Here is a 25,779-nt window from a genome sequence, read left to right as displayed (position 1 = left end):
CTTGGGCAAGGACTCTTCAGTCTGGCCCAAACCCCTCTGATCCCTAGGTAAGCCTGGACCAATTAATGGAAGGGAGCCCGGGCCGCTCCGCTCCGCTCCGCTCCGCTCCTCTTGCTCACAGTCTGCTTTGTCACGTGCACGGTAGTTCTGCACAGTCCCTGAGCTTCTGGAAATACTTCTCCAGTCAGTCCACGGTAGTAACGGCACATGTCCTAAACCACGATATCACACGTTCATTCACGACAAGGCCTCTGGAAAGGGAGGCCCAGATCCACGTCTGGTTCCACTTGGAATCAGACCATATTCCGACGCCACAACCCGCCCGGGATGGCCCGGCTGGGATTTTCTTCTCCTTAAAACCTCTCCCCGGGCAACTGTGGGGAAGCAGCGTGGCCTAGCAGAGACAGCAAGGGCCTGGGTTCTAATCCTTACTCTGCCCGGTGCTTGCTGTGTGACCTCGGGCAAGTCACTTCACTTCTCTGTGCCTCGGTCTCCTGTTCTCCCTCCTACTTAGATGGTGAGCCCCGGCGGGGCAGGGACTATTCCGACCTAAACGACTCATATCTACCCCTGAGCTTAGAACACTGTTTGCCAATTTGTACTTCCCAAGCGCTTAGTACAGTGCTCTGCACACAGTAAGCGCTCAATAAATACGACTGAAGGAAGGACACATAGTAAGCACTTAAATACCATAAGACAAATTTTTAGTTCTGCCAGCACCCCCCCATCTGCTTCATAGAGAAGCAGCATGGCTCAGTGGAAAGAACACAGGCTTGGGAGCCAAGTCATGGGTTCTAATACCGACTGTGCCACTTGTCAGCTGTGTGACTTTGGGCAAGTCACTTAACTTCTCTGTGCTTCAGTTACCTCATCTGTAAAATGGGGATTAAGACTGTGAGCCCCTCCATGGGGCAACCTGATTAGCTTGTATCTACCCCAGAGCTTAGAACAGTGCTTGACACATAGTAAGTGCTTAACAAATGCCATCATCATCATCTGCTCGTCTCCGTGACATGTGCAGCAGCATCCTAACTGCTTCAGGAGAGTTCCCCCGGATCCTCTCGTCGGCAGGCAGGGACAAATGGGGTGCGCTGACCCAAACCCATGCCAGGTTCTACAACTTCCATTCGCAAGATGAGCCGGGTGTGCAAAAAGTTGGGTGATAAATGGTGAAACAATCGGGATTATCCCCCCCATCATTTCATTCGACGAGGCCTGAACTGCTTCATGGCACTTTTAGTGTGAAGTTTCTGATATGAGAAAATAACTTCCGAGTGCCAGACAGTAAAAAGGAAAAGTTTAATTGGACAGAGGCACCTCATTTTTGTGGTACTTTTTTTTTTTCTTTTTTTTAGAAGAGCTCAAAGCCGCTCGAAGATAACCCATTTGTTCCCAAAATACTGTTTTCAGGAAGGGATGGAGGATTTATCGTCCGCGTTTGCGGCCGAGGAGGCAAAAATCCAGTTTTTTGTCCAATTCCTTTTCCAGTCTGGCGCTCTATCAGTCCAGTGAGAGACAAAGTACAGTCTTGTAGTTACTGACTGGGGTTTTGGGATGAGGCGCTTCACGGCCACCAGCCCCTACTCTGCTGTATTGTTTGCTTCTCTCCCTTCCTCCCATCCCATCTTCCAGTCCCAGGTTTGAGGCGGGTGGTTTTCGGAAAGTAGCATTTGTGGGGACAGGCCAACAGCCACAAGGAAAGAAAGACAGCTGTTTGGAAGTGCACCATGGCCACTCTTAAATCAAGTAGGAAAAAAAAAGATCTTTTCAGATGAAGAGGACAAAGACAGAGACCTACAAGCCCTCCCAGGTAGCTGAGCACTACGAGAGATTTCATATTTTCTGCAACGGCAGCCCAGATTGAAAGGTAGCCAAACTGGCAACCCAACAGATTGTCCAGAATGTTTTCCAAAACAAATAGCTCATTCGTTGCAGCAAACCTAATTTTTAAGGACTCAAATTAGATCCTGGGCACCAAGAGATGTGAAGATGAACCAGACTGCCGCTGGCTTTTTTCCATTCTTGAGCCTGCTGAGTTCAAGTCAAGTTAGACCGGAATGGATTCGGAGCAGGGTTCTCTCCTGCCTTTTTGAGGAGCCTTTCTCCTCTAATTGACTGCTGTTGTGCTCGTGACCCTGAAAAACACAGCAAGGATGCTCCGAAAGTGCCCAGATTTCTGGGTTCAAGATGGGGAGCATAAGCACCTAAACATGGTTCTTGTTAAGCACTTACTATATGCCAAGCCCTGTTCTGAGCACTGGGGTAATAAGGTTAATCACCTCGATCTCCTCTATCTCACCATGGACTCCTCGCCCACATCCTCCCTTTGGCCTGGAATGCCCTCCCTCCTCAAATCAGACAATTATTCTCCCCAACTTCAAAGCCTTATCCAAGGCCCATCTCCTCCAAGAGGCCTTCCCTGCATAAGCTCCCCTTTACTCTTCTCCCACTCCCTTCTGCATCACCCTGACCTGCTTCCTCTAATCGTAACCCCTCCCAGCCCCACAACACTTATGTACATCTCTGTAATTTATTTATTTATATTAACGTCTGTCTCCCTCTCTAGACTGCAAGCACATTGTGGGCAGGGAATGTGTCTGCTTATTGTTATGGTGTACTCTCCCAACCGCTTAGTATAGTGCTCTTCAAACAGTACGTGCTCGATAAATACAACTGAATGAACGAATGAAGTTAATCAGCTTGGGCACAGTCCCTGTTCCATATGGGGCTCACAGTCTAAGTAGGAGGGAGTAGGATTTGATCCCCATTTTACGGAAGAGATAACAGACACAGAGAAGACAAGTGACAAGATTAGAACCCAGGTCCTCTGATTCCCAAGCCCGGGCTCTTTCCACCACGCCAAGCTGCTTCTCTGATAACACGGTCCTACTTCTGTGATTGCTTCCTTCCTTACACAGTTTACACAATGAAGGGGCTCCTATACAATTCTTCCTTGGAGTTTGTGTAGGATTTGTTATGCTGCGGCTCCCAAAGCCCCAGGCCAGATTGGTGCTGATTCCGCAAAGATTTGGCTGGAATTGTTCAGGACTCAGAAATACAACAAATCCAATGGCCAATGCAATGCTTCCATATAAACTGAAATTTGACCAGCCAAAGTAAACCTAATGAAAGATCAAAAGGCTCAAGAGTCCCATAGCAACCACTTGGTTTAAATATATAGGAAATCACGTTATTTGAAAACTGGTTAATCAAACCAAGGCTAGCTAATCACATTGAGGATGGGGTGGATGGGGAAGGGGGAGTCTAGTGCCCAGAACAGAACTGGACATACACCTGTTCAGGATGGTCAAATCCTATTTTGTTTGATTATTCATGTATGTATTTTATTTATGGCCATTTGTGAATATATGCAAATTCAATTTTTCTACATCTGAGTCCCACAATAGAATATCAGCTCCTTGTTGGCCCCCAGCGATAGGGCTTGTGCTTCCGTGGTGGCTTCCAAGTGCTCAGTACAATGCCCTGCCCTCAGTAGGCATCCAATAAATGCCATTACTATCACCACCACTACTCCTCCAACAAAAACAAAAATAGTTGGGATAATCGGCTTTCCTGCCCTTAGGACGAGTATTTGTTTTTACCACCCTGTAGGACATTATTATTATTAATTTTGGTATTTGTTAAGTGCTTACTATGCGTTAAGCACCGTTCTAAGCGCTGGGGTAGATACAAGTTGGATGTTAGCAACAGCCTACGCAGCTATGATGATAAATATAATAGCTGCCAGAAACTCTGAACAAGGCTATCTTACATTGATATACCTTTGCTTTTCCAAAGGCATAATTATCCTGGATTATATAATTTATCTAATTGGCTCAGTTCATTCAGAAAATTAGGAGGCCAGGGTTAATGGCCTCTACTGGGAGAGCTACAGTGCAACAAAATTCGACGTTCTGCAATTAGGACAATCTGCATACCACAAATTTATTCATACTGTTCCATGCGACCTACTCTCATTTCCTTAAACAACTGCCATTATTTTCAGTGAGCGGTGGTCTGAGTATCGGATACTCGGCATCGCCCTAGGTTCAAGGGGTGCCAGCAATCAGCCGAACATCTGCATGATGGGAAGGGGAGCGACAACTGCAACAAGGCTCTGGAAAAATCGACCCAAGTGACAGTGGCCAACGACGACCTTGGGGGGCAAATGACGGAGGAGGAGGAGGGGGAAGAGAGTGGAGAAGAGCGGAGGAGGGAAATCTGCCCCTGCAGCAGAGGAGGGGGATGTCTAGAAATCTGTAAATCTGTCTCTAACTCATCCCCTTCCCACCCACTTTGGCATCCTTTAGGATCTGACCTCTTTTTCCAGGGCACTGATATGCCGGCAAATCTCTCCCTTAGCTGTTGCCTCTTCATTTCACTGGCATCCAAAGGCCTGTTGCCATGGGGAGGGAGGGCCCATCCCCTACAGGATCCCAGTGTGGGCAAAAATCCTGGCACTACGAGGGACTGAGTCGTCTCTCCTGGGGGGTGGGGATTGTGAGGGTGGAGAAGAGCGGATGTTACCTCCCTCATGTACCTCACGACAAGAAGAAAGCTTCTTCCAGAAACTGCCATGGGTGGCAGAAGGCAGGAGTGAACCTCCAGGTCTCCTGGCCTTCATAATAACAATAATAACAATAACGGCATTTATTAAGCGCTTACTATGTGTAAAGCACTGTTCTAAGCGCTGGGGTAGATACAAGGTAATCAGGTTGTCCCACGTGGGGCTCACAAACTTAATCCCCATTTTACAGATGAGGTAACTGAGGCACAGAGAAGTCAAGTGACTTGTCGAAAGTCACACAGCTGACAAGTGGCGGAGCCGGGATTCGAACCCATGACCTCTGACTCCAAAGCCCAAGCTCTTTCCACTGAGCCACGCTGCTCATGACATGGAGATCTGAATCCCTTCCCTGGGCTTCCTTGGCTGGCATGTTGGCCTACCCTTCCCCCTTGCCGTGAGTATGGAGATGGTAGACTCAAGCTTGGGACCAACTCTGTCTCTGCGTTTCAGAGGCAGCGAGGAGGAGTAGGGAGAATGATGTTTTGATCGTTCTTAAAAAGAAAAACCCTAACGCACAAAACTCCTTAACTTACAAAGAATAAAATGTTAGACTGACAATAAAATGGCAAGGTATAGATGAAAAGATGAAAATGTTATGCAGTTATCATTAGAAGGCGACTTTATGATACGCGTTTAAAAACCTTAAACTTCTGAGAAGATTTTAGATAACACCGCTGATGCTCCAACATGAAAATTCCTAGTTTATTTAAATCTTAATCTTTGGGGAAAAGTGACATTTGGAAGAGAAAACATCTGGCTTTTAGAAAGTGTCGGCCTTCATGTAACGATGAGGCTCAACCCTTCCTAAGGGCCAAGCTCTGCGCTAAATCCTGGGGTGTAGATACAAAATAATCGGAGCAGACCCAGTTCCTGACCCATATGGGGCTCACAGTCTAAAAGGGAGGGAGAATATTTAATTCTTATTTTACAGATGAGGAAACTGAGGCACAGAGGTGCAAGGGACTTGGCTAAAGGTCACACAGTGACCAAATGGTGGGCCGGGATTAAAACTCAGTTTCCTTGACCGCCCTCCCCTCCCCCAGGCCCAGCCCATGTTCTTTCCAGTACTTCATAACTAACTTTACATAACTATCAAATATTTGAGGCAAGCTATTATGGACTGCTACTTATTGTTAGATGTCTATCAGTGGGGAAAAAAGAGCAGAAGTGTAAAAAGTAGTTTTCATCTTTGAAATAACCAACTTTTCGCATTTCACAAATCGAGTAAAAAGCTGCCTCTATCAACCGAGACTTACTGATCATTTCAGAAGTCAGAGACTAGACCTGTCACTGGACCAAAGCTTGTTAATATAGTCAAGAACATTTACAAGCATCTTCAGAAGAATAAAAGAAGCGAGCGTGAGGTAAAGAGGCCAGAATTTTTAGCATTTTAAAAAGAAAAAAGCTTTTTCCACCTCTCCGTCTCCCCCGGAAAGCTTAAAATGCTACTCATTATAGACACTCAGGCAGAAACTCTCAAAAAGAAAATATTAAAAGCAGCCAGGTCACCCTGCCTCAGAATTTTAACTCAAAACAACAGAGGTTTTTCAGCATATCGCAACAAATTCCAGCAGCCGAACACAGCATTGATGAAGTCCTTTCCCCCTTTCGGACCATGTTCCTCACATGTTGTTTCTAAGATTTCCTGTCATTCTCAAGAAATTCTCAAGTACGTTTCAAAAGGTATCAATTTACCTCAATTTACAATTCTTGAGGCCCTATTTAAAATGCTCTGCAGAGACACACATTGGGTCAGCATTAAAAAGCCGGCAAATAATGAGATGAGAAAAGTCATAAAAGAAACTTCTTTCCTTACCACTTTGGAAGCCTGGCTGGTTAGACGCTAACTCGTTTTAATTAGCCTCGTAACGTGAGGTGTAGCATTCGGTATTTCACAATTACCTTTTGATGATAGTTGTGACCCGAATTCTGAATACAGTTCAATCCAGGGCTGGGGAAAAGAGCCCCAGAGAACACCGTCCCCTCAGATTCAAGATGATGCACGCCAATAACCTTACACTGGGTGGATAAGAAGCTAGGACTCTGGCTTTAGACTTCAATTTCACAGTTGACTGTAAGAAGCATTTTCTCCTGTCACTGGCTACAGGACCTGAGGATGTTCTAGCGAAGGATTAACCAGAGAAAGCAACCGCAGTTCCACTCAAGTTAGGCAGTCGCTATCAAGTCCATTCGGAAACACCGGCCGGACACAAGTTTTGAGGAGCCGACGTTTAATCCAGCACTTGGAGATCTGATCTGATACTGTGAGAATCTGAGATTCATCCCAACGAACAGAAATGATTTGGTAACCTCTGACTGTCTGTTTAGAGACAACCGAAATAACTTTACAAACCAGATCTGGGTTGTAATGCATTTGACCCAGAATGGCAGCTCTAGAGTTACCTGAAGTGTACGGAAGTTGAACTCAAGGACCAGAAATGTACCTCAGTGAGTCAAGGGCCTTCAGGGGGAAACCAAACCGATCCGATTCATGTGGCCAGGAGCAGACCACAGAGCTAAAAGGAATCCAGAGAGTTCAACTTAATCTATTTCCCTGCTTCCAAGCGAAGCAACCTCGTAACCAACGTTTCACAGCAATTGTGCCAAGAGAAGCTTCCAGGTATGCCTGAGAATTTCACTGCATCACATCTTTAATTTTATCGTGCATGCAAGCATGGGCACGCTCCCAAGCTCAGAAACTCATCCATGCACTACGGGGAAGCTAAGAAGCTGACAATCAGAACCGGGGTTCCCTCGACTTAGTTTTTAAAAGAGCTCCAGTGAAGATATCCTTTAGACTGTACGCTCTTGGTGGATAGCGAACATGTTTACCAACTCTGTTATATTGTCCTCCCACAAGCACTCAGTACAGTGCTCTGCAGACAGTAGGCCCTCAATAAATACGATTGAGCGATATCCCAAAACCTCCTTTTCTTCAATTATGTTGCCAGTGTTTTACCAACAACCCCTTCTTACCCTAACTGGGCCGTTACATATCTGGGCAGGGGAGGTCGGAAGGAGGTCTGATGTTTTCAGGTAGGACAACGGAGCAGAAACCTACCAGAAAGCCCTACTCAGAATGATCCCCTAACAAGAAATCGGTGTTCGAATTTATCCTCCACCGGTCAATGCTCAGGAGATCCCAGCACTGAAAACATGACACGAATCATGACCCTAAAACCAAAAGTCGCAAAACTAAGACAGAGTTGCAGGCTGTAGGTTCCACTTCTCCTGAAAATCTTCCCATCTGTAGGATTTCTGATGGCTAGCTTAACTTGATCACAGAACAGGGACGTAGACGATCAATTAAAAAAAAAACGGAGTTATAAAATATTGTTATTCTTGGTTTCATTTCATTTTTCTCTTTCCATTTCTTCACTTGAACAAGTCATTATAAAAACAGCTCAATGTCATTTGGAAGGTAAAAGTGTCATTTATGAAAACACAGCAAAACGGCATATTAAGTAATGCGTGACTAGACCGGCGAAATCACAGTCGCCTTACTAAACAACCACAGGTTTCCAAAGCATCATATGTGAATCACACTCTTGGCCTCCTTGATTTACTATGGGGCATATTTCATGCAACAAACTTCTGGAGTCAAATACAATTTTACATTTGACTCCAAAAGGTATTCTTTTGGAATATAGATAAAATGAGCAAACTCCAAGAACCACTAGGTGAGGAGGAGGCTGTGAGCCTCTTTAAGGACAAGGGAACATGTCTAATACACACCTCTGTATACTTTTCCGGTGCTTAATAAACACACTTGTCTTGTCTTATGCTGTCCAGTCGTTTGCAACCCACAGCAAGTGCTCAATACATACTACTACTACTATTAGGTTAAAAAAAATACAACTCTTGGAAAGAACTTGGGAAGTCACAACTTCCCATTACCTAAAATAATTCCACACTGCATTAACTCAAGCGTAACTTAACATCCAACTCTTTATTCCAAGTAACCATACACTTCAAACTTCAATTTAAATCCTCTATCCAACTAATTTTACATCCTGAAATTCCAATACAATCCCTCAAGGAGAAAAAAAAAGGTTCTTTTTACCCAGGCTCCTTATTCCTTTTCCCATTTGCTGATACTTCCATCTTGTTTCAAATAATCACTACGATTGGAAGTTTGAATTTGGGTGGTAACTATCGATTCAATTAACCATTAAATTCAGATGCCTAACTACCCTTTCCTTTTGCCCAAATGACGTCCAAAATGAATTCAGGGCTTCTGCAATATATATAATAATAATGTTGGTATTTGTTAAGCGCTTACTATGTACCAAGCACTGTTCTAAGCGCTGGGGTGGATACAGGGTAATCAGGTTGCCCCCCCCCGTAGGGCTCACAGTCTTCATCCCCATTTTACAACTGAGGTAACTGAGGCACAGAGAAGTTAAGTGACTCGCCTAAAGTCACACAGCTGACAAGCGGCAGAACCGGGACTAGAACCCACAACCTCTGACTCCCAAGCCCGGGCTCTTTTCCACTAGGCCACGCTGCTTCTCTCAGGATCAATGATGTTCTACCTCAGGGATTTTTAACCTGATGTTTGAGAACATCACAGTGACTAAAAAAGTGCCTTACCTATGATGATTTAAAGATGCTTGGACATGGGGAAGTGACTCAGGTGGAGAAAAATGAAGAATAAGGGAATATGAAAGCAGTTTTGGAGATGGCAAATTATATTCAATGAACCGGTATAAGCAATCAATCGACTTTACTGAGCGCTTACTGCTTCTGCAATCCAAACGCAAGGAGAATGTAGAAGGGAGAAGGAGTACGTTTAATTGAGGTACAGTGAGAAGGTTGGTGTTAGAAGAGCAAAGTGAACGTGTTGGGTTGTAGTGGGAAATCAGCGAGTTAAGCAAGGAGGGGGAAAGGCGACTGAGTGCTTTGAAGCCAACGGTAAGGACTTTCTGCTTGTTCCCGAGGTAGACGGGCAACCACTGGAGGTTCCTGAGGTGTGGGGACATGTGGACTGAACACTTTCTTTTAGAAAAAAAATGATTCAGCAGCAGGGTGAAGGATGGACTGGAGTAGGGAGAGACAGCAGGCAAGGAGGTCAGCATACTGCAACGTATGGGCAAACAAAGGGAAATGAAAGAATACAAGAGGGGAGGGAGCTTGAACCTGAATGATCATTTGGGCCCAGTTAGTACTGAATAAAGGTGGAGAATTCCTGCTCTGGTCTTGAATAAGTTATTCATTACTATGGGCTGAGCATCGGGTTAGATACACATAGAGAAGTGGCTCAGTGGAAAGAGCACGGGCTTTAGAGTCAGAGACCATGGGTTCGAATCCCGGCTCCACCACGTCTGCTGTGTGACTTTGAACAAGTCACTTAAATTCTCTGAGCCTCAGCTCCCTCATCCGTAAAATGTGGATTAAGACTGTGAACCCCACGTGGGACAACTTGATCACCTTGTATCCCCCCACCAGCGCTTAGAACACTGCTCTGCACATAGTAAGCGCTTAACAAACGCCATCATTATTATTTCCCAGACTCTAAAGACGTGCCCTTTAATCCCTTGATTCTGCTTGCCCCAGCTGCAAAAAATGTAAGCCCATTCATGGTCGAGCATTTAAACGACTGATGAAAAACGGAAGGTCACCCCAAATGGTTTCGAAGGCGTCGTTATCTCATTCTGCTGTAGGTGAGGCCTAAGATATGAGGCAGTCGGGGAACTGTGTAAAAACGAGAAAAATATTTCTACTAGTTCCACCTAAAGGAAGGCTTTAACTTGTGGGTTTTAGACATATTGGCAAGTTTCTCCTGTTTCAGGGCTGTGGTACAATATTGCTTCCAAAACCCAAGTAGGAGAAAGGAAAATACAGCTGGTGATTACCAACCTCATCTTCTGGACCAAACGAAAGCGAGGTTTGCTGTGAGAAGACACAATCTCAAAATGAGAACGATAAAGGGAATCTTCTTAATAATACCACTTTCCTCGTGGTTGGAGCTGGTTCTAACAGTACGACTGGCAGGAAACTCAAACGTTGTAGGAAGGTCGAGATGTTTAGAATAAGGGTGGACACACTGGTTGGTGGAGAGGGGCACAGCGCAAGTCAACACACAAATTTAAGCTGGCATACAGTACGGTATCTTGATTTTTTATCAATCAATCAATCAATCGTATTTATTGAGCGCTTACTGTGTGCAGAGCACTGTACTAAGCACTTGGGAAGTACAAGTTGGCAACATATACAGTCCCTACCCAACAGTGGGCTCACAGTCTAGAAGACTGGTATTTTTATGGTATTTGTTAAGTGCCTACTATATGCCAGACACAGTACTAAGCACGGGGGTAGATCCAAGCTTATCAGGTTGGGCACAGTCCGTGTCCCACGGGGTGCTCGCGGGTTAATCCCCATTTTACAGATGAGATCACCGAGGCACAGAGAAGTTAAGTGACTTTCCCAAGATCACAGAACAGATGAGTGGCAGAGCGGGATTAGAACCCAGGTCCCTGGCCCTTACTCTACCCACTAGCCCACGCCGCTTCTCTACTGGTGTGAATTACTTCCTTGAAGAGAGGTGTTATCAAGGTAACCAAGGTTTCAGAGTGAGGGGAAACTGGATCACCTGGAGACTGACGAGTAAGCCTTTGAAACTTACAGAAGCGGGGGACTTCTGACACACGGGAATCAAGTAGCCTGGGCTCCTGAAACCCTGAAAGGCCAGACGATCATTACAGAAAACTACAGTTTTAGGCATGCCTTCAAAGGAACTGCCCATTATTAATAATAATAATGGCATTTATTAAGCGCTTGCTATGTGCAAAGCATTGTTCTAAGCGCTGGGGAGGTTACAAGGTGATCAGGTTGTCCCACGGGGGGCTCACAGTCTTAACCACCATTTTACAGATGAGGTAACTGAGGCACAGAGAAGTTAAGTGACTTGCCCAAAGTCACACAGCTGACAACTGGCAGAGCCGGGATTCAAAACCATGACCTCTGACTCCAAAGCCCGAGCCACTGTTAGACCATCAAACTTATAAACTTACACACCGAAGCAGAGAGACAGGAAGGCTGCACTTCTGAAAAACAGTCAACCACACAATGATAATACTAATTATAACTATGGCATTTGCTAAGCGCTTCCTACGTGCTACGCACTGCTCTAAGCACTGGGGTAGATACAAGGGAATCAGGTTGGACACAGTCCCTCTCTCACATGGGGCTCAGAGTCTTAATCCCCATTTTACAGACGAGGTAACGGAGGCCAAGAGAAGTGAAGTGACTTGCCCAAGGTCACACAGCAGACAATAATAATAATGATGGCATTTTATTAAGCGCTTACTATGTGCAAAGCACTGTTCTAAGCGCTGGGGAGGTTACAAGGGTGATCAGGTTGTCCCACGGGAGGCTCACAGTCTTAGCCCCCATTTTTACAGATGAGGTAACTGAGGCACAGAGAAGTTAAGTGACTTGCCCAAAGTCACACAGCTGACTGGTGGCGGAGCCGGGATTAGAACCCATGTCCTCTGATTCCCAAGCCCGGGCTCTTGCCACTAGGCCAAGCTGCTTCTCTATTGTAATAATGGTATTTTTAAAGCAAGCGCCGGGGTGGATACGAGCAAATCAGGTTGGGCAGAGTCCCTGTTCCACGTGGGGCTCATAGTCTAGATCCCCATCTTACAGATGACATGACTGAGGCCATGAGATAACCGAGGCCCAGAGAAGTGAAGTGACTTGTCCAAGGTCACCCAAGAGACAAGTGGCAGAGTCGGAATTAGAACCCACGACCTTCTGATTCCCAAGCCCGAGCCCTCTCCTCTACGCCAGGCTGCAAGCAAGATGAAGCGCTTGTCCAACAACTGTCATCTCCATTTCCCATACTCTGGGTGACATTTCTGAAATGCTGTCCAGGGCCAAGATCACGGTACTCCACTGCGGCATTCTTACTCTAGATAAGAAGGATTTACCAAAGTGAGAGCCTCCTTCTTTTTATTATCCATCCCCAAAACCTGCAGACTGTGAGTAACCCCTCCAAAGTGGTCTGGCACAATTCCATCTTTGTTACCTTACACTTTTTAAAAGACAGGCATCCATCGGCTCTGGTGCTAGAATCGCACCCTGTTAAATTTTAACCTGAAAGTCTAATGATTCTTCGTGACCCTCCGGTTTCACTTCCAGTCAATATTTAATTACTGCACTAGAAATTTAAAATATGACTATTTCTCAACAGCTGGTATCATGTACTCATAAACCTAACGCAGAACCCCGTAAAACTCAGCCACAAAGTGATCTACAAGAACAGCCCAATATTAGAAAGTGTTAAAAACCAATGAAAAACAGAAACAACCTTCACTTATGTAACTATTTCCTTATGCTTTCAGGATCCGGAAAACCTACTGGCCCCGGTTATCAAAGAGTCTAATGCCTCAGGCGTCTGAGATAGATCCCATTACCACTGTATTAGTTGCCTTTTCACCCTGCAATCGTAAGCCTTCAAGATGAAAGAGACATAAACTTCTCAATAGAGTAACTGCATTCAACTTGGAATATGAAAAACAACCGAAGGGGTCAGCTGAAACCCATAAAGATATTTTTTTTATGGTCGAACCCGTCGTTCGGTTTTCTTCATCTGGAATTTTATTTCCATCATCCTTAGGTGGGACCCGGGCGGGAGAGAGGTAAGGGCAAGGAGGTTTATTGGAAGAAATAATCTCTATCTCCTGGTTCGTGGTGGCCACTTCTTCGATCACCTTAACCCTTGAAATTAAACTGCCTGAATGATAAAAAATGTCTTTACTACAGTTCTGTAGCGCAGAGTTTTCTGTAAGTTGGCAATCACCCAAAAACAAAAAAAAAAAAGAGCTAGAAAGCACTTGGGATAATCTTAACCTCATGAGAAAAAGCTAAGAACATACCGGCACATGGCACGTGTTCTGTATTAATAACCCACTGCTCAACCTGGTGGTTCACACGGGTACCAGAAACACTACATTGTGATATGAAGTATATCGCGATCTAAACGTCACACTGAATATATGTGCGTTCCTCTCTTACCCTTGTCCTAACTCATAAAAGAATCGTAGGGAAAGTCTTCTCTTCCTCTCTGCACCTAATTCTGTCTTAATATTAACCAAGTCTCCTCTTCAGTCTGCATCACACTGTTCACGGAACGGTTTTGCACTACCGTAACAGGTGCTCCCTTCTGCACCGTAGCTTGTTTTCCATTTGATCCCCCCAAAATGACTTGGTATAACCTACCGGAGTTGAGGAAAGCCCCCTAGATTCTTTGCAGTTTTGGTGTTCTCTCTGACTCCTCGCTGTCATTTACTGTTCACAACGTTCAGCCTCAAGTCCTCGAGGCGCTTCCTTTACCATTCCTTCCTTTCTCACCATCCATCCACTCCCTGATACCAGATTTCATCAACCTCTGGCTGCACTGCCATAGCGGCCTCCTTCCTGGTCTCCCGGCTTCACGTCTAAAATCCAGCTGGACAGATCATCTTTCTAAAATGCTGATCAGAGCACATCACCTTCCTTCCTCCTCCAGGAGCTCTCCGGTAGCTGCTCCCTCCGCCCCCATGTTTTTGCATAAAGCAAAAACGTCTCAAAGCTGCCCACCAGTTGGTTCTTTCTTCTCTTCTCATCCCACTTAAGTCTTCGCTCTTCCCAAGCAAACTTGCTAAGCGCCCCTTCCTTCTGGCTTGGCTTCTGATCCACTGCTCGCGTCTTTACCCCGGCCTGAAATGTTCTCCTTCCTCTTTCTCACCTTGGCAAAAATTAAGGGGTCTCCCTTTCTTCAAAACCACCTCTTCCCCTTTCTGCTTTTCCATCAACTACCTTGGTATTTCCGTACTTATCTACCTACTATTGATTTATTTACCCATAAATACTAAGCAACTTAAATCTGTCTTCACCGTGAGATTGCAAACACCTTGAGGGCAGAGATCAGCCGTCTAACCTGTTTCGTTGTTCCCGGTACACCTCGGCACATGGGGGTTCAGTGCTTTTGACAGTCTTAGCACTGAAAAAAAAAACTTTGAACACCAAAAGCCCAAGGTTTCAAAGCCCTCTTCCAAGGCACGTGTTTCTAAGCAGCATGGCCTAGTGGAGAAATCGCAGGCCAGAGAGTCAGAGGACCTGAGTTCTAATCCTACACCTGTCACTTGCCTGTGTGACCCTAAGTCACTTAACTTCCCTGTGCCTCAGTGTCCTTAACCGTCAAAGTACAGATTCAATACCTGTTCTCCCTCTTACTCGGACTGGGGGGGTCTGATGTGGGGCCAGATCTATGTCTAATTTGAGTAACTTGCATCTGCCACAGAACTTAGAACAGTGTTTGACACACAGAAAGCATTTAATATAATAATAATAATAGTGGACACATCACAAAAGAAGCAGCGTGGCTCAGTGGAAAAAGCACGGGCTTTGGAGTCAGAGGTCATGGGTTCAAAAACTGGCTCTGCCAATCGTCAGCTGTGTGACTTTGGGCAAGTCACTTAACTTCTCTGTGCCTCAGTTACCTCATCTGTAAAATGGGGATTAAGACTGCGAGCCCCCCTGGGACAACCTGATTACCCTGTAACTTCCCCAGCGCTTAGAACAGTGCTTTGCACATAGTAAGTGCTTCATAAATGCCATCATTACTGTTAATACTATCAGCCTCATTTTCACTGTTCCGACTGGGAGATTTGTAAATGCAATTTTTATGAAGCGGCTAATACTTGTCATTTACAATATAATCAGGATATCTGGGACCAGGAACTTGGGTCTCCACACACGCCGCAGGACTGGCCCAGGAGTTTGCTGATTTTTATTCCATTATGGTATTTGTCAAGCCAGGCGCTGCACTAAGCGCTGGGGCAGATCCAAACTAATCAGGTTGGACGCAGTCCAGGTCCCACATGGGGTTCGCAGTCAAACTCCCCGTTTTACGGATGAGGAAACTGAAGCACAGGGAAAAGTTAAGTCACCTGACCAAGGTCACACTCGGCAGATAAACGGAAGAGAGTCGGGATTAGAACTCAAGTCCTCCCGGCTCCCGGTCCCCCGCTCTATCCACTGAGCCGGCTGCTTCTCACGTGAGCTTGGCTGACAAGCGCTTAGTACAGTGCTCTGCACACAGTAAGCGCTCAATAAATACGATTGATGATGACTCGGAGCTGCTCCCCTTATCCTACTGCCAGTCGGCTTGGCTTCCTGGGACGGGTCTGCGGCCCTTTGGAGACGTAAGGCGGCGAGACCCGTTCTCCCTCCAGCGTAAAACATACGGGACAGGGACTGTATCCAACCTGATAAACTTCTATCTACCCCAACACCCAGAACGGGGCTTGGCATATAGTAAGTGCTTTAACAGATACCACAGTGATTTTATTAGTATTATTACTGTGATTAAGAACCGGAGAGCCCTCAAACGTGCTACGTATCAATCCGGCAAACGCACCAATGTCTGGACCGGGAAGCAATAAGTGGCCTGGTGGGAAGAGTCCGGGCTGGGAGTTAGAGGATCTGGGTTCTAATCCCTGCTCCGCCATTTGCCTGCTCTGTGACCTTGGGTAAGTCACCCGATTTCTCTGTGCCTCAGTTACCTCACCTGTAAAATGGAGATTAGGGCTGTGACTCCTATAAGGGACAGGGATTGTATCCAACTTGATCATCTTATGTCTATCCCAATGCCTAGCACAGTGCCTGGCGCATAGTAAGCGCTCAAATACCATTAAAAAAAAATTAAAAAGTGGGATTAACGGTAGGTACTTCTAAAACAATTTCCTTTTTGGATGACTACAGTGGGTACCTGAAAATTTGGGTCAAAAATGCACCTGCCCAAAGCAGACTGCCAGAAACGTACTCTGTTGGTGTACACCTCCTTCCCTTCCCCAAAGCACCTGTATACAGGTATATATGTTTGTACATATTTATTACTCTATTTATTTATTTTACTTGTACATATCTATTCTATTTATTTTGTTAGTATGTTTGGTTTTGTTCTCTGTCTCCCCCTTTTAGATTGTGAGCCCACTGTTGGGTAGGGACTGTCTCTATATTTTGCCAACTTGTACTTCCCAAGCGCTTAGTCCAGTGCTCTGCACACAATAAGCGCTCAATAAATACGATTGACTGATTGATTACACCGGAAAACAATGGCTCCTAGTTTAGACTATTACACTTCGCCTTTTACAAAATTAATAGAATAACCGATAACGGGTAGCAAAAAATCTCTACTTTAAAAGAATACTTGAACTGATATTGATCAGTGGTAGTTCTTGAGCACTTCCAGCGTGCAGAGCACTGTACTAAGCGCTGTGAGAGGACAACACAACAGAACTGGGAGACACATTCCCTTGTCCACAATGAGCTTTCAGTCTAGAGGACGAGACTTCTTATTTACCAGAATAAACATCTGATGGATTTAAAGCTCCTTTAATAGTCTTCTGGTCAGGGGTGGCAACCTCCTTCTGGTTAGACTTCCTCATTTTGTTGGCGTCTCCATACTCCTAAATGTGCTTCCACAAAGGAGTCCAAAAACCAGACGGCGGCAGAAAGCAATTCGGTTAATTCGCTTATCCTGTGAGAATCCGAGGTGGACTGTGCTCCACGGCAGAGGGAATAATGAGCCACCGTGGGAGCAGGGACTGACGTTTTTCAGTGTGTTTTGACTCCCCAATACTAAGTTAGTAGACCCGGATCCTCTGCTTGCTTCTCAAAACTCTCGGATAAAGTTCCTTTCCCTCTCTGCCTCGGTTTCTCCCATTTCAAGAAACGGAGACGATCTTCTGTCCTCAACCTTCCTTCCCCCACCGTAGCGAAGAAAACTAAAAACAAACAAGCCTATCATATGTTTTCAGCTTCTAGGAAATCAGCGCTAAACAAACCTCTAGCAGGGGCTGCCGCTATTGATCACGGACTTCAGGTGACTCTAGAGCAACCGGCACCATCCCTAGCCATCATCGATCAATCGATGACATTTATTGAGCGCTGTGTGCACAGCACTGTACTGAGCGCTCGGGGGAGAGATGGCAGACACGTTTGTGACCGCAGTGATAGATTCACAGGGCTCACGGATGCCCACGGACCAAACTCTTGAGACGCAGTCCTGGTTCCCCTGGTAAGAAAACAAGGCTATCGACCCAATCCCGGGCATATTCCTCGGAACGTCACTCGGCTGAATGAGATCGTGCTTATCTCCTCAAGAGGAAGGTGCTGATATTTTTCGACCCCCACTATCATCCCGGCCCAAATGGAAGTGCCGAGATTCATGTGGCTTTAGAAGAGTCTGTATCAGTGCCAGGTTCTCTCTGATTACTGATCAAGGACTGACATCAAAAATGCCAGCTGTAGAAAACAAATGGGAAGGGGGGGGAAAAAACAAATGAAAGCACACACACAAAATCATCCCTCCCGCCCGGAAACTTTCTCAAGTTTAGGGGATCCTGAAGCTCCTTGGAAAGAGGGTCTTCATCACCCAGGGCTTGGGTCGCATCCTGAAGGGGGTTCGGGTGGGGGAAGGACGAGGGGGGAGGCAGCGTGACGCAATGGCAACGCCTCGGGCCTGAGAGCTGGAGGTCCCGCGTTCGAGTCCTGCTTCTGACACCCATTCCCTGTGCGGCCTTGGACAAGTCACTTAACGGAGGCTTCCCCAGCTGTAAATACCCAAACTCTACTTCGCCAGGGTGTTGTGAAGAGTAAATAACTAAATATTGTCAGGCGCTTTACTAGCAAAAGCACGGCCTGAAAACACAGTGAGAAGCAGCGTGGCTTAGTAGCAAGAGAGTCAGGAGGCTTGGGAGTCAGGGGACGTGGGTTCTAATCCCGCTCTGCCACTTGTCTGCTGTGTGACCTCGGGCGAGTCATTTCACTTCTCTAGGCCGCAGACCCCTCACCTGTAAAATGGGGGTTAAGACGATGAGCCCCAGGTGGGACAACGTGATTACCTCATATCCACCCCAGCGCTTAGAATATAGTAAGCTTCACAACTACCATCATCTGGAAAATGGGCACTAATACTGTGAGCCCCCTGTGCGACAACCTGATCACCTTGTAACCTCCCCAGCGCTTAGAACAGTGCTTTGCACATAGTAAGCGCTTAATAAATGTCATTATTATTATTACTACCATCATCGTGATTATTATTATTATAGGTTGCAGAGAGTCTCGGCTGGGGCACCCCCTGCATCTCAGCTTAGTGTCAAGAGCCCGGGCTTGGGGGTCAGAGGTCATGGGTTCTAATCCCGGCTCCGCCACTTGTCAGCTGTGGGACTTTGGGCAAGTCACTTCTCTGGGCTTCAGTTACCCATCTGTAAAATGGGGATGAAGACCGGGAGCCCCACGAGGGTCAACCTGATCACCCTGTATCTCCCTCTGCGCTTAGAACAGTGCTTGGCACATAGTAAGGGCTTAACAAATACCACCATCATCATTATTATTATTATTATTATTACTGTGTCCCTCCGCGCTTAGAACAGAGCTTGGCACAAAGTAAGCACTTAACAAATGCCATCATTATCATTATTACTACTGTAACCTCCCAGCGCTTAAAACAGCGCTTGGCACATAGTAAGCGCTTAACAAATGCTATCATTATCATTATTACTACTGTAACCTCCCAGCGCTTAAAACAGCGCTTGGCACATAGTAAGCGCTGAACAAATGTCATCATTATCATTATTACTACTGTATCCCCCCCAGCGCTTAGAACAGTGCTTGGCCCCTGGTAAGCGCTTAACAAATGCCATCATTATCATTATTACTACTGAATCCCCCCAGCGCTTAGAACAGTGCTTGGCACACAGTAAGGGTTTAACAAATGCCACCATTATTATTATTACTGTATCCCCCCAGAGCTTGGCCCCTAGTAAGGGTTTAACAAATGCCACCATTATTATTATTACTACAGTATCCCCCCAGTGTTTAGAACAGTGCTTGGCCCCTAGTAAGGGCTTAACAAAAGCCATCATTATTATTAATGTACCCCATCATTATTATAATTATTACAGTATCCCCCACCCAGCGCTTAGAACAGTGCTTGGCCCAGAGTAAGCGCTTAACAAATGCCATCATAACTATTACTGTAACCGATCATCATTATTATTATTATTACTGTATCCCCCCCCCAGCGCTTAGAACAGTGCTTGGCCCATAGTAAGCACTTAACAAATGCCATCATAATTATTACTGTAACCCATGATTATTATTCTTATTACAGTATCCCCCCAGTGCTTAGAACAGTGCTTGGCCCATAGTAAGTGCCTAACACATGCCATTCTTATCATTACTACTACAGTATCCCCTCGGTGCTTACAACAGTGCTTGGCCCATAGTAAGCTTTTAACAAATACCATCAGTATCATTATTACTACAGCATACCCCCAGCGCTTAGAACAGTGCTTGGCCCCTAGTAGGGGCTTAACAAATGTCACCATTATTATTACTGCACCCCATCATTATTATCATTATTACAGTATCCCCCCAGCGCATTACTGTATCCCATCATTATCATTATTACTACAGTATCCCCCCAGCGCTTAGAACAGTGCTTGGCCCATAGTAAGCGCCTAACAAATGCCATTATTATTACTGTATCCCCCCAGCGCTTGGCCCATAGTAAGCGCCTAACAAATACCATCATTATCATTATTACTACAGTATTCCCCAGTGCTTAGAACAGTGCCTGGCCCCTAGTAAGCGCCTAACAAATGCCATCATTATCATTACTACTACAGCAACCCCCCAGCGCTTACAACAGTGCTTGGCCCCTAGTAGGCTTTTAACAAATACCATCCTTATCATTACTACTACAGCATCCCCCCAGCGCTTACAACAGTGCTTGGCCCCTAGTAGTCTTTTACCAAATACCATCCTTATCATTACTACTACAGCATCCCCCCAGCGCTTACAACAGTGCTTGGCCCATAGTCCCATAGTTAGCGCCTAACAAATGCCATCATTATCATTACTACTACAGCATCCCCCCCATGGTTTACAACAGTGCTTGGCCCCTAGTAGGCTTTTACCAAATACCATCATTATCATTCCTACTACAGCATCCCCCCAGCGCTTACAACAGTGTTTGGCCCCTAGTAGGCTTTTAACAAATCATCATCATCAATCGTATTTATTGAGCGCTTACTATGTGCATAGCACTGTACTAAGCGCTTGGGAAGTACAAATTGGCAACATATAGAGACCGTCCCTACCCAACAGTGGGCTCACAGTCTAAAAGGCCATCATTATCATTATTACTGTATCCCCCCAGCGCTTACAACAGTGCTTGGCCCACAGTAAGCGCCTAACAAATGCCATTATTATTATTCCTGTATCCCCCCAGCGCTCGGCCCACAGTAAGCGCCTAACAAATGCCACCATTATCATTACTACTACAGTATCCCCCCATGGCTTACAACAGTGCTTGGCCCCTAGTAGTCTTTTACCAAATACCATCATTATCATTACTACTACAGCATCCCCCCAGCGCTTACAACAGTGCTTGGCCCCTAATAGTCTTTTACCAAATACCATCCTTATCATTACTACTACAGCATCCCCCCATGGCTTACAACAGTGCTTGGCCCCTAGTAGTCTTTTACCAAATACCATCCTTATCATTACTACTACAGCAACCCCCCCATGGCTTACAACAGTGCTTGGCCCCTAGCAGGCTTTTACCAAACACCATCCTTACCATCACTACTACAGCATGCCCCCAGTAAGCGCCTAACAAACACCACCACCATTACCACAGTATCCCCCCAGCGTTTAGAGCAGTGCTTGGCCCCCAGGAAGGGCTCAGCCAACGCCACCATGATCATTATCACCCACTCTCTCAATTCTCCTGCTGTGAGGCTGCGAGGGGCCCTTCTCGGGGGGGGGTGTGGGGGTGTGTGTGGGGGTGCGGCGTGTGGGCCCCGTCCCCTCACCTGCACAGGATCCGCCATTTTGCTCCATTCATGCTCCCCCCCCTTCCACCCCGCGCGCACCTCGGACGACGGGGGCCGCCGACACCGCCGCCGCCGACGCCACCGCGCATGCGCGCCGCCGACGGCGTAGCGCTCCCCGCGGCGCGCGGCGCGGCGCGGCCCGGGCCGCCTTTGGAGAATGCGCAACGGCGCGGGGACGGCGTAAGGCGCGCGCGCGCGCACGCGCGCGCTACGTCGGACGCCCCCCCCCCCCCGAGCGGCCGCCGGGAGGAGCCGAGCGGGGTCGGGGGGAGCCGAGCGAGCTTTGTTTACATGCCTCTTAAAGGGGACGCGCACCGACAGCCCCGGGGAACCTATCCGAGACCCTCATCAGCATCGTCACCATTAAATTATACAGCCTACTACATAGTCTCAGGTCTGTCTATCTATATCTATCAGTCTATCTATCTATATCTATCTATCTATCAGTCTATCATCTATCTATCCATCATCTATATCTATCAGTCTATCTATATCTATCAGTCTATCTATCATCTATCTATCTATCATCTATATCTATCAGTCTATCTATCTATATCTATCTATCAGTCTATCATCTATCTATCTATCTATCATCTATCTATCTATAATCTTTCTATCATCTATCTATCATTAATCTATCTATCATTAATCTATCTAGCAAGCTAGCTGCTATCATCTATCTATCTATCTTTCTATCTATCTATCCATCTGTCTATCATCTATCCATCTATCATCTATCTATCTATCAATCATCTATCTATCATCTTTCTATCATTTATCTGTCTATCATCAATCTATCTATCTAGGTAGCTGCTATCATCTATCTATCTAATCTATCTATCATCGATCAATCATTCATCTATCATCTATCTATCATCTATCTGTCTATCATCGATCTAGCTAGCTAGCTAGCTGCTATCATCTATCTATCTATCTATCTATCTATCTATCTATCTATCTATCTTAGAGAAGCAGCGTGGTTCAGTGGAAAGAGCCCGGGCTTTGGAGTCAGAGTTCATGGGTTCAAATCCTGGCTCTGCCAATTGTCAGCTGTGTGACTTTGGGCAAATCACTTCACTTCTCTGGGCCTCAGTTCCCTCATCTGTAAAATGGGGGTTAAGACTGTGAGCCCCACGTGGGACAACCTGATCACCTTGTAACCTCCCCAGCGCTTAGAACAGTGCTTTGCACATAGTAAGTGCTTAATAAATGCCATTATTATTATTATTATTATTATCTATCTATCTATGTATCTAGACTGTGAGCCCAATGTTGGGTAGGGACCATCTCTATATGTTGCCAACTTGTACTTCCCAAGCGCTTAGTACAGTGCTCTGCACACAGTAAGCACTCAAATACGATTGATTGATTGATTGATTGATCTATCAATCATCTGTCTATCTATCTATCTATCTAATCATCTATCTATCATCGATCTATCTAGCTAGCTGCTATCATCTATCTATCATCTATCAATCATCTATCGTCTATCTCTCTATCATCTATCTATCAATCATCTATCTATCTATCTATCTATCTAGACTGTGAGCCCACTGTTGGGTAGGGACCATCTCTATATGTTGCCAACGTGTACTTCCCAAGCGCTTAGTACAGTGTTCTGCACACAGTAAGCACTCAATAAATACAATTGATTGATTGATCTATCAATCATCTATCTATCTATAATCTACCTATCATCTATCTGTCTATCATTTATCTAGCTAGCTAGCTGCTATCTATCTATCAATCAATTATCTATCTAGTGGAGGGAGAGTCGAGAGAAAGGGACTGGAGGAGTTGGGCCCCGGACGAGCTGTAGCCGGGAGAGGAAGCTAATTAAGAGCCTGGTGATGGTGGCTAATTTGGCGTGATGATGATAATTTGGATGATGATAATTGCCTGTGACTTTGGGTAAGTCACTTCACTTCTCTGGGCCTCAGTTCCCTCATCTGTAAAATGGGGATTAAGACTGTGAGGCCCCCCCGTGGGACAACCTAATCACAGAGAAGCAGCAGCGTGGCTCAGTGAAAAGAGCCCAGGCTTTGGAGTCTGAGGTCAGAGGTTCAAATCCCGGCTCTTCCACTTGTCAGCTGGGTGACTTTGGGCAAGTCACTTCACTTCTCTGGGCCTCAGTTCCCTCATATGGAAAATGGGGATTAAGACTGTGAGCCCTACGTGGAGCAACCTGATCACCTTGTATTGATTAAGAGGCTTGATGATGCTTAATTGATTAAGTCCCACTTTTAGACTGTGAGCCCACTGTTGGGTAGGGACTGTCTCTATATGTTGCCAACCTGTACTTCCCAAGCGCTTAGTACAGTGCTCTGCACACAGTAAGTGCTCAATAAATATGATTGATTGATTAAGAGCCCGGTGATGGTGGCTAATTTGGCGTTTCAGAAAAATGATAATTGCCTGAACCTGTAGGGTGTTATTCTTTCCAGGTGTTTTCACTTCCCTTCCACCCAAATAGGGATGGCCCTGTCCAAACTCTGGTCTTGCTTCACTTTATATAAAGTCCCATGTCCCCTCCTTCATCCTCTCCCCTTTCCAATAATAATAATGATGATGGCATTTATTAAGCGCTTACCATGTGCAAAGCACTGTTCGAAGCGCTGAAGAGGTGACAAGGTGATCAGGTTGTCCCCTGGGGGGCTCACAGTTTTAATCCCCATTTTACAGATGAGGGAACTGAGGCACAGAGAAGTTAAGTGACTTGCCCAAAGTCACACAGCTGACAGTTGGGGGAGCTGGGATTTGAACCCATGACCTCTGACTCCAAAGCCCAGGCTCTTTCCACTGAGCCATGCTGCTTCTCTAATCTGACGCCCCACATCGCTGAACGGATCATTTTCTGCGTCGCTCGGCTCCCGTCTCCAGGGCCAAAAATCTCTACGTCGGCTTCCCATTTCCACCAGGAGTAGCTTGGCCCAATTGAAGGAGCAGGAACCTGGGAGTCAAAGGATCTGGTTTCAAATCCTGGCTCCGCCCTTTGCCTGCTGGTGTGACTCTGGGCAAGTCATTTAACTTCTCCTGGCCTCAGTTTCCCCCTCTGTAAAATGGGGGCGAAATACCTCCTGGACAGGGGCTGCACCTGACCTATCTTGTATCTAGCCCAGTGCTCAGTTTAGCGCTCGGAGGGTAGTAAGCGCTTGAAAGATACCATAATTATTATTTTCATTATTATTGATGTCGGGAAGTAAAAAACACCTCATATTTGGCTCTCCCCACATACGTACCTGTTTGGTTCCCACGTTAATCAATCAATCATATTTATTGAGCACTTACTGTGTGCAGAGCACTGTACTAAGCACTTGGGAAGTACAAGTTGGCAACATATAGAGACGGTCCCTACCCAACAGACTCCTCAGCTTGTGCTCTCTGTTCCTCCCAAAATAACCCAATTGCATCTTGCTCTTGATTCTCCTGCCTCTATCCCTTTGTTCGCTCTCTTTCCCTGGATTTAGGATTTCTTCCCCAAAGTCTGACCGACCTCCGAAAATCCCATCTCCTCCAACAAGTCTTGCCCGATACCCCAGGTCACAACAATAGCTCAAGCGGCTACTTCGGAAAAAGACTCCCCAAACAACTCCGTGAGTTCGAATCACCCTAATAGTGATTCTACAGTGGGGCGTGATAATAAAATGTTCATTTGCAGCGTGGCTTAGCGGAAAGAGCACGGGAGACGGAGGTCGTGGGTTCTAATCCGGACTCTGCCGCTTGTCAGCGGTGTGACCTTGGGCAAGTCATCATTTAACTTCTCTGTGCCTCAGTTCCCTCATCTGTAAAATGGGGATGAAGACTGCGAGCCCCACGTAGGACAACCTGATTACCTTGAGGCCTTCCCAGACTGAGCCCCCTCCTTCCTCTCCCCCTCGCCTCCCTCTCCATCCCTCCCGTCTTACCTCCTTCCCTTCCCCACAGCACCTGTATATATGTATATATGTTTGTACATATTTATTACTCTATTTATTTTACTTGTACATGTCTATTCTATTTATTTTATTTTGTTAATATGTTTGGTTTTGTTCTCTGTCTCCCCCTTCTAGACTGTGAGCCCACTGTTGGGTAGGGACTGTCTCTGTATGTTGCCAACTTGTACTTCCCAAGCGCTTAGTACAGTGCTCTGCACACAGTAAGCGCTCAATAAATACAATTGATTGATTGATTGATTGTATCTATCCCAGTGCTTAGAATGGTGCTTGGCACATAGTAAGCGCTTAACAAATACCAACATTATTATTATTATTATTATTATTTGCTTCCTTGCTTCCTCGCTTTGTTCTGGAACTGATTTCTTTTTTATTGTTCGAG

General features: G+C 45.9%; 2 protein-coding genes across 5 annotated transcripts in view; one reads left to right on the top strand and one right to left on the bottom strand.

The window, feature by feature from the left end:
* Nucleotides 1–21,487, bottom strand: part of XPO7 (exportin 7) — a 104,899-nt gene extending 83,412 nt beyond the window's left edge. For both annotated transcript variants that reach the window (XM_038746820.1, XM_038746821.1), the window contains exon 1: nt 21,445–21,487. In XM_038746820.1, the coding sequence (XP_038602748.1) occupies nt 21,445–21,462 (18 nt within the window). In that variant the 5' untranslated portion in view covers nt 21,463–21,487. The remainder of the gene's footprint in view (nt 1–21,444) is intronic.
* A 254-nt stretch (nt 21,488–21,741) lies between these two features.
* The window catches only part of DOK2 (docking protein 2), a 32,751-nt gene continuing 28,713 nt past the window's right edge, over nt 21,742–25,779 (top strand). The window contains exons 1-2 of one of the 3 annotated variants that reach the window (XM_038746871.1): nt 21,742–21,859; nt 24,933–25,058. The gene's annotated coding sequence lies outside the window, so the exon portion shown is untranslated. Of the gene's footprint in view, nt 21,860–24,924; nt 25,059–25,779 lie in introns of those variants that run through there. The other 2 variants (XM_038746873.1, XM_038746872.1) reach the window with 2 other exon arrangements.

The sequence above is a fragment of the Tachyglossus aculeatus genome, chromosome 5 (assembly GCF_015852505.1).
Source record: "Tachyglossus aculeatus isolate mTacAcu1 chromosome 5, mTacAcu1.pri, whole genome shotgun sequence".
NCBI lineage: Eukaryota > Metazoa > Chordata > Mammalia > Monotremata > Tachyglossidae > Tachyglossus > Tachyglossus aculeatus.
This window is presented reverse-complemented; position numbering and strand designations above follow the sequence as displayed.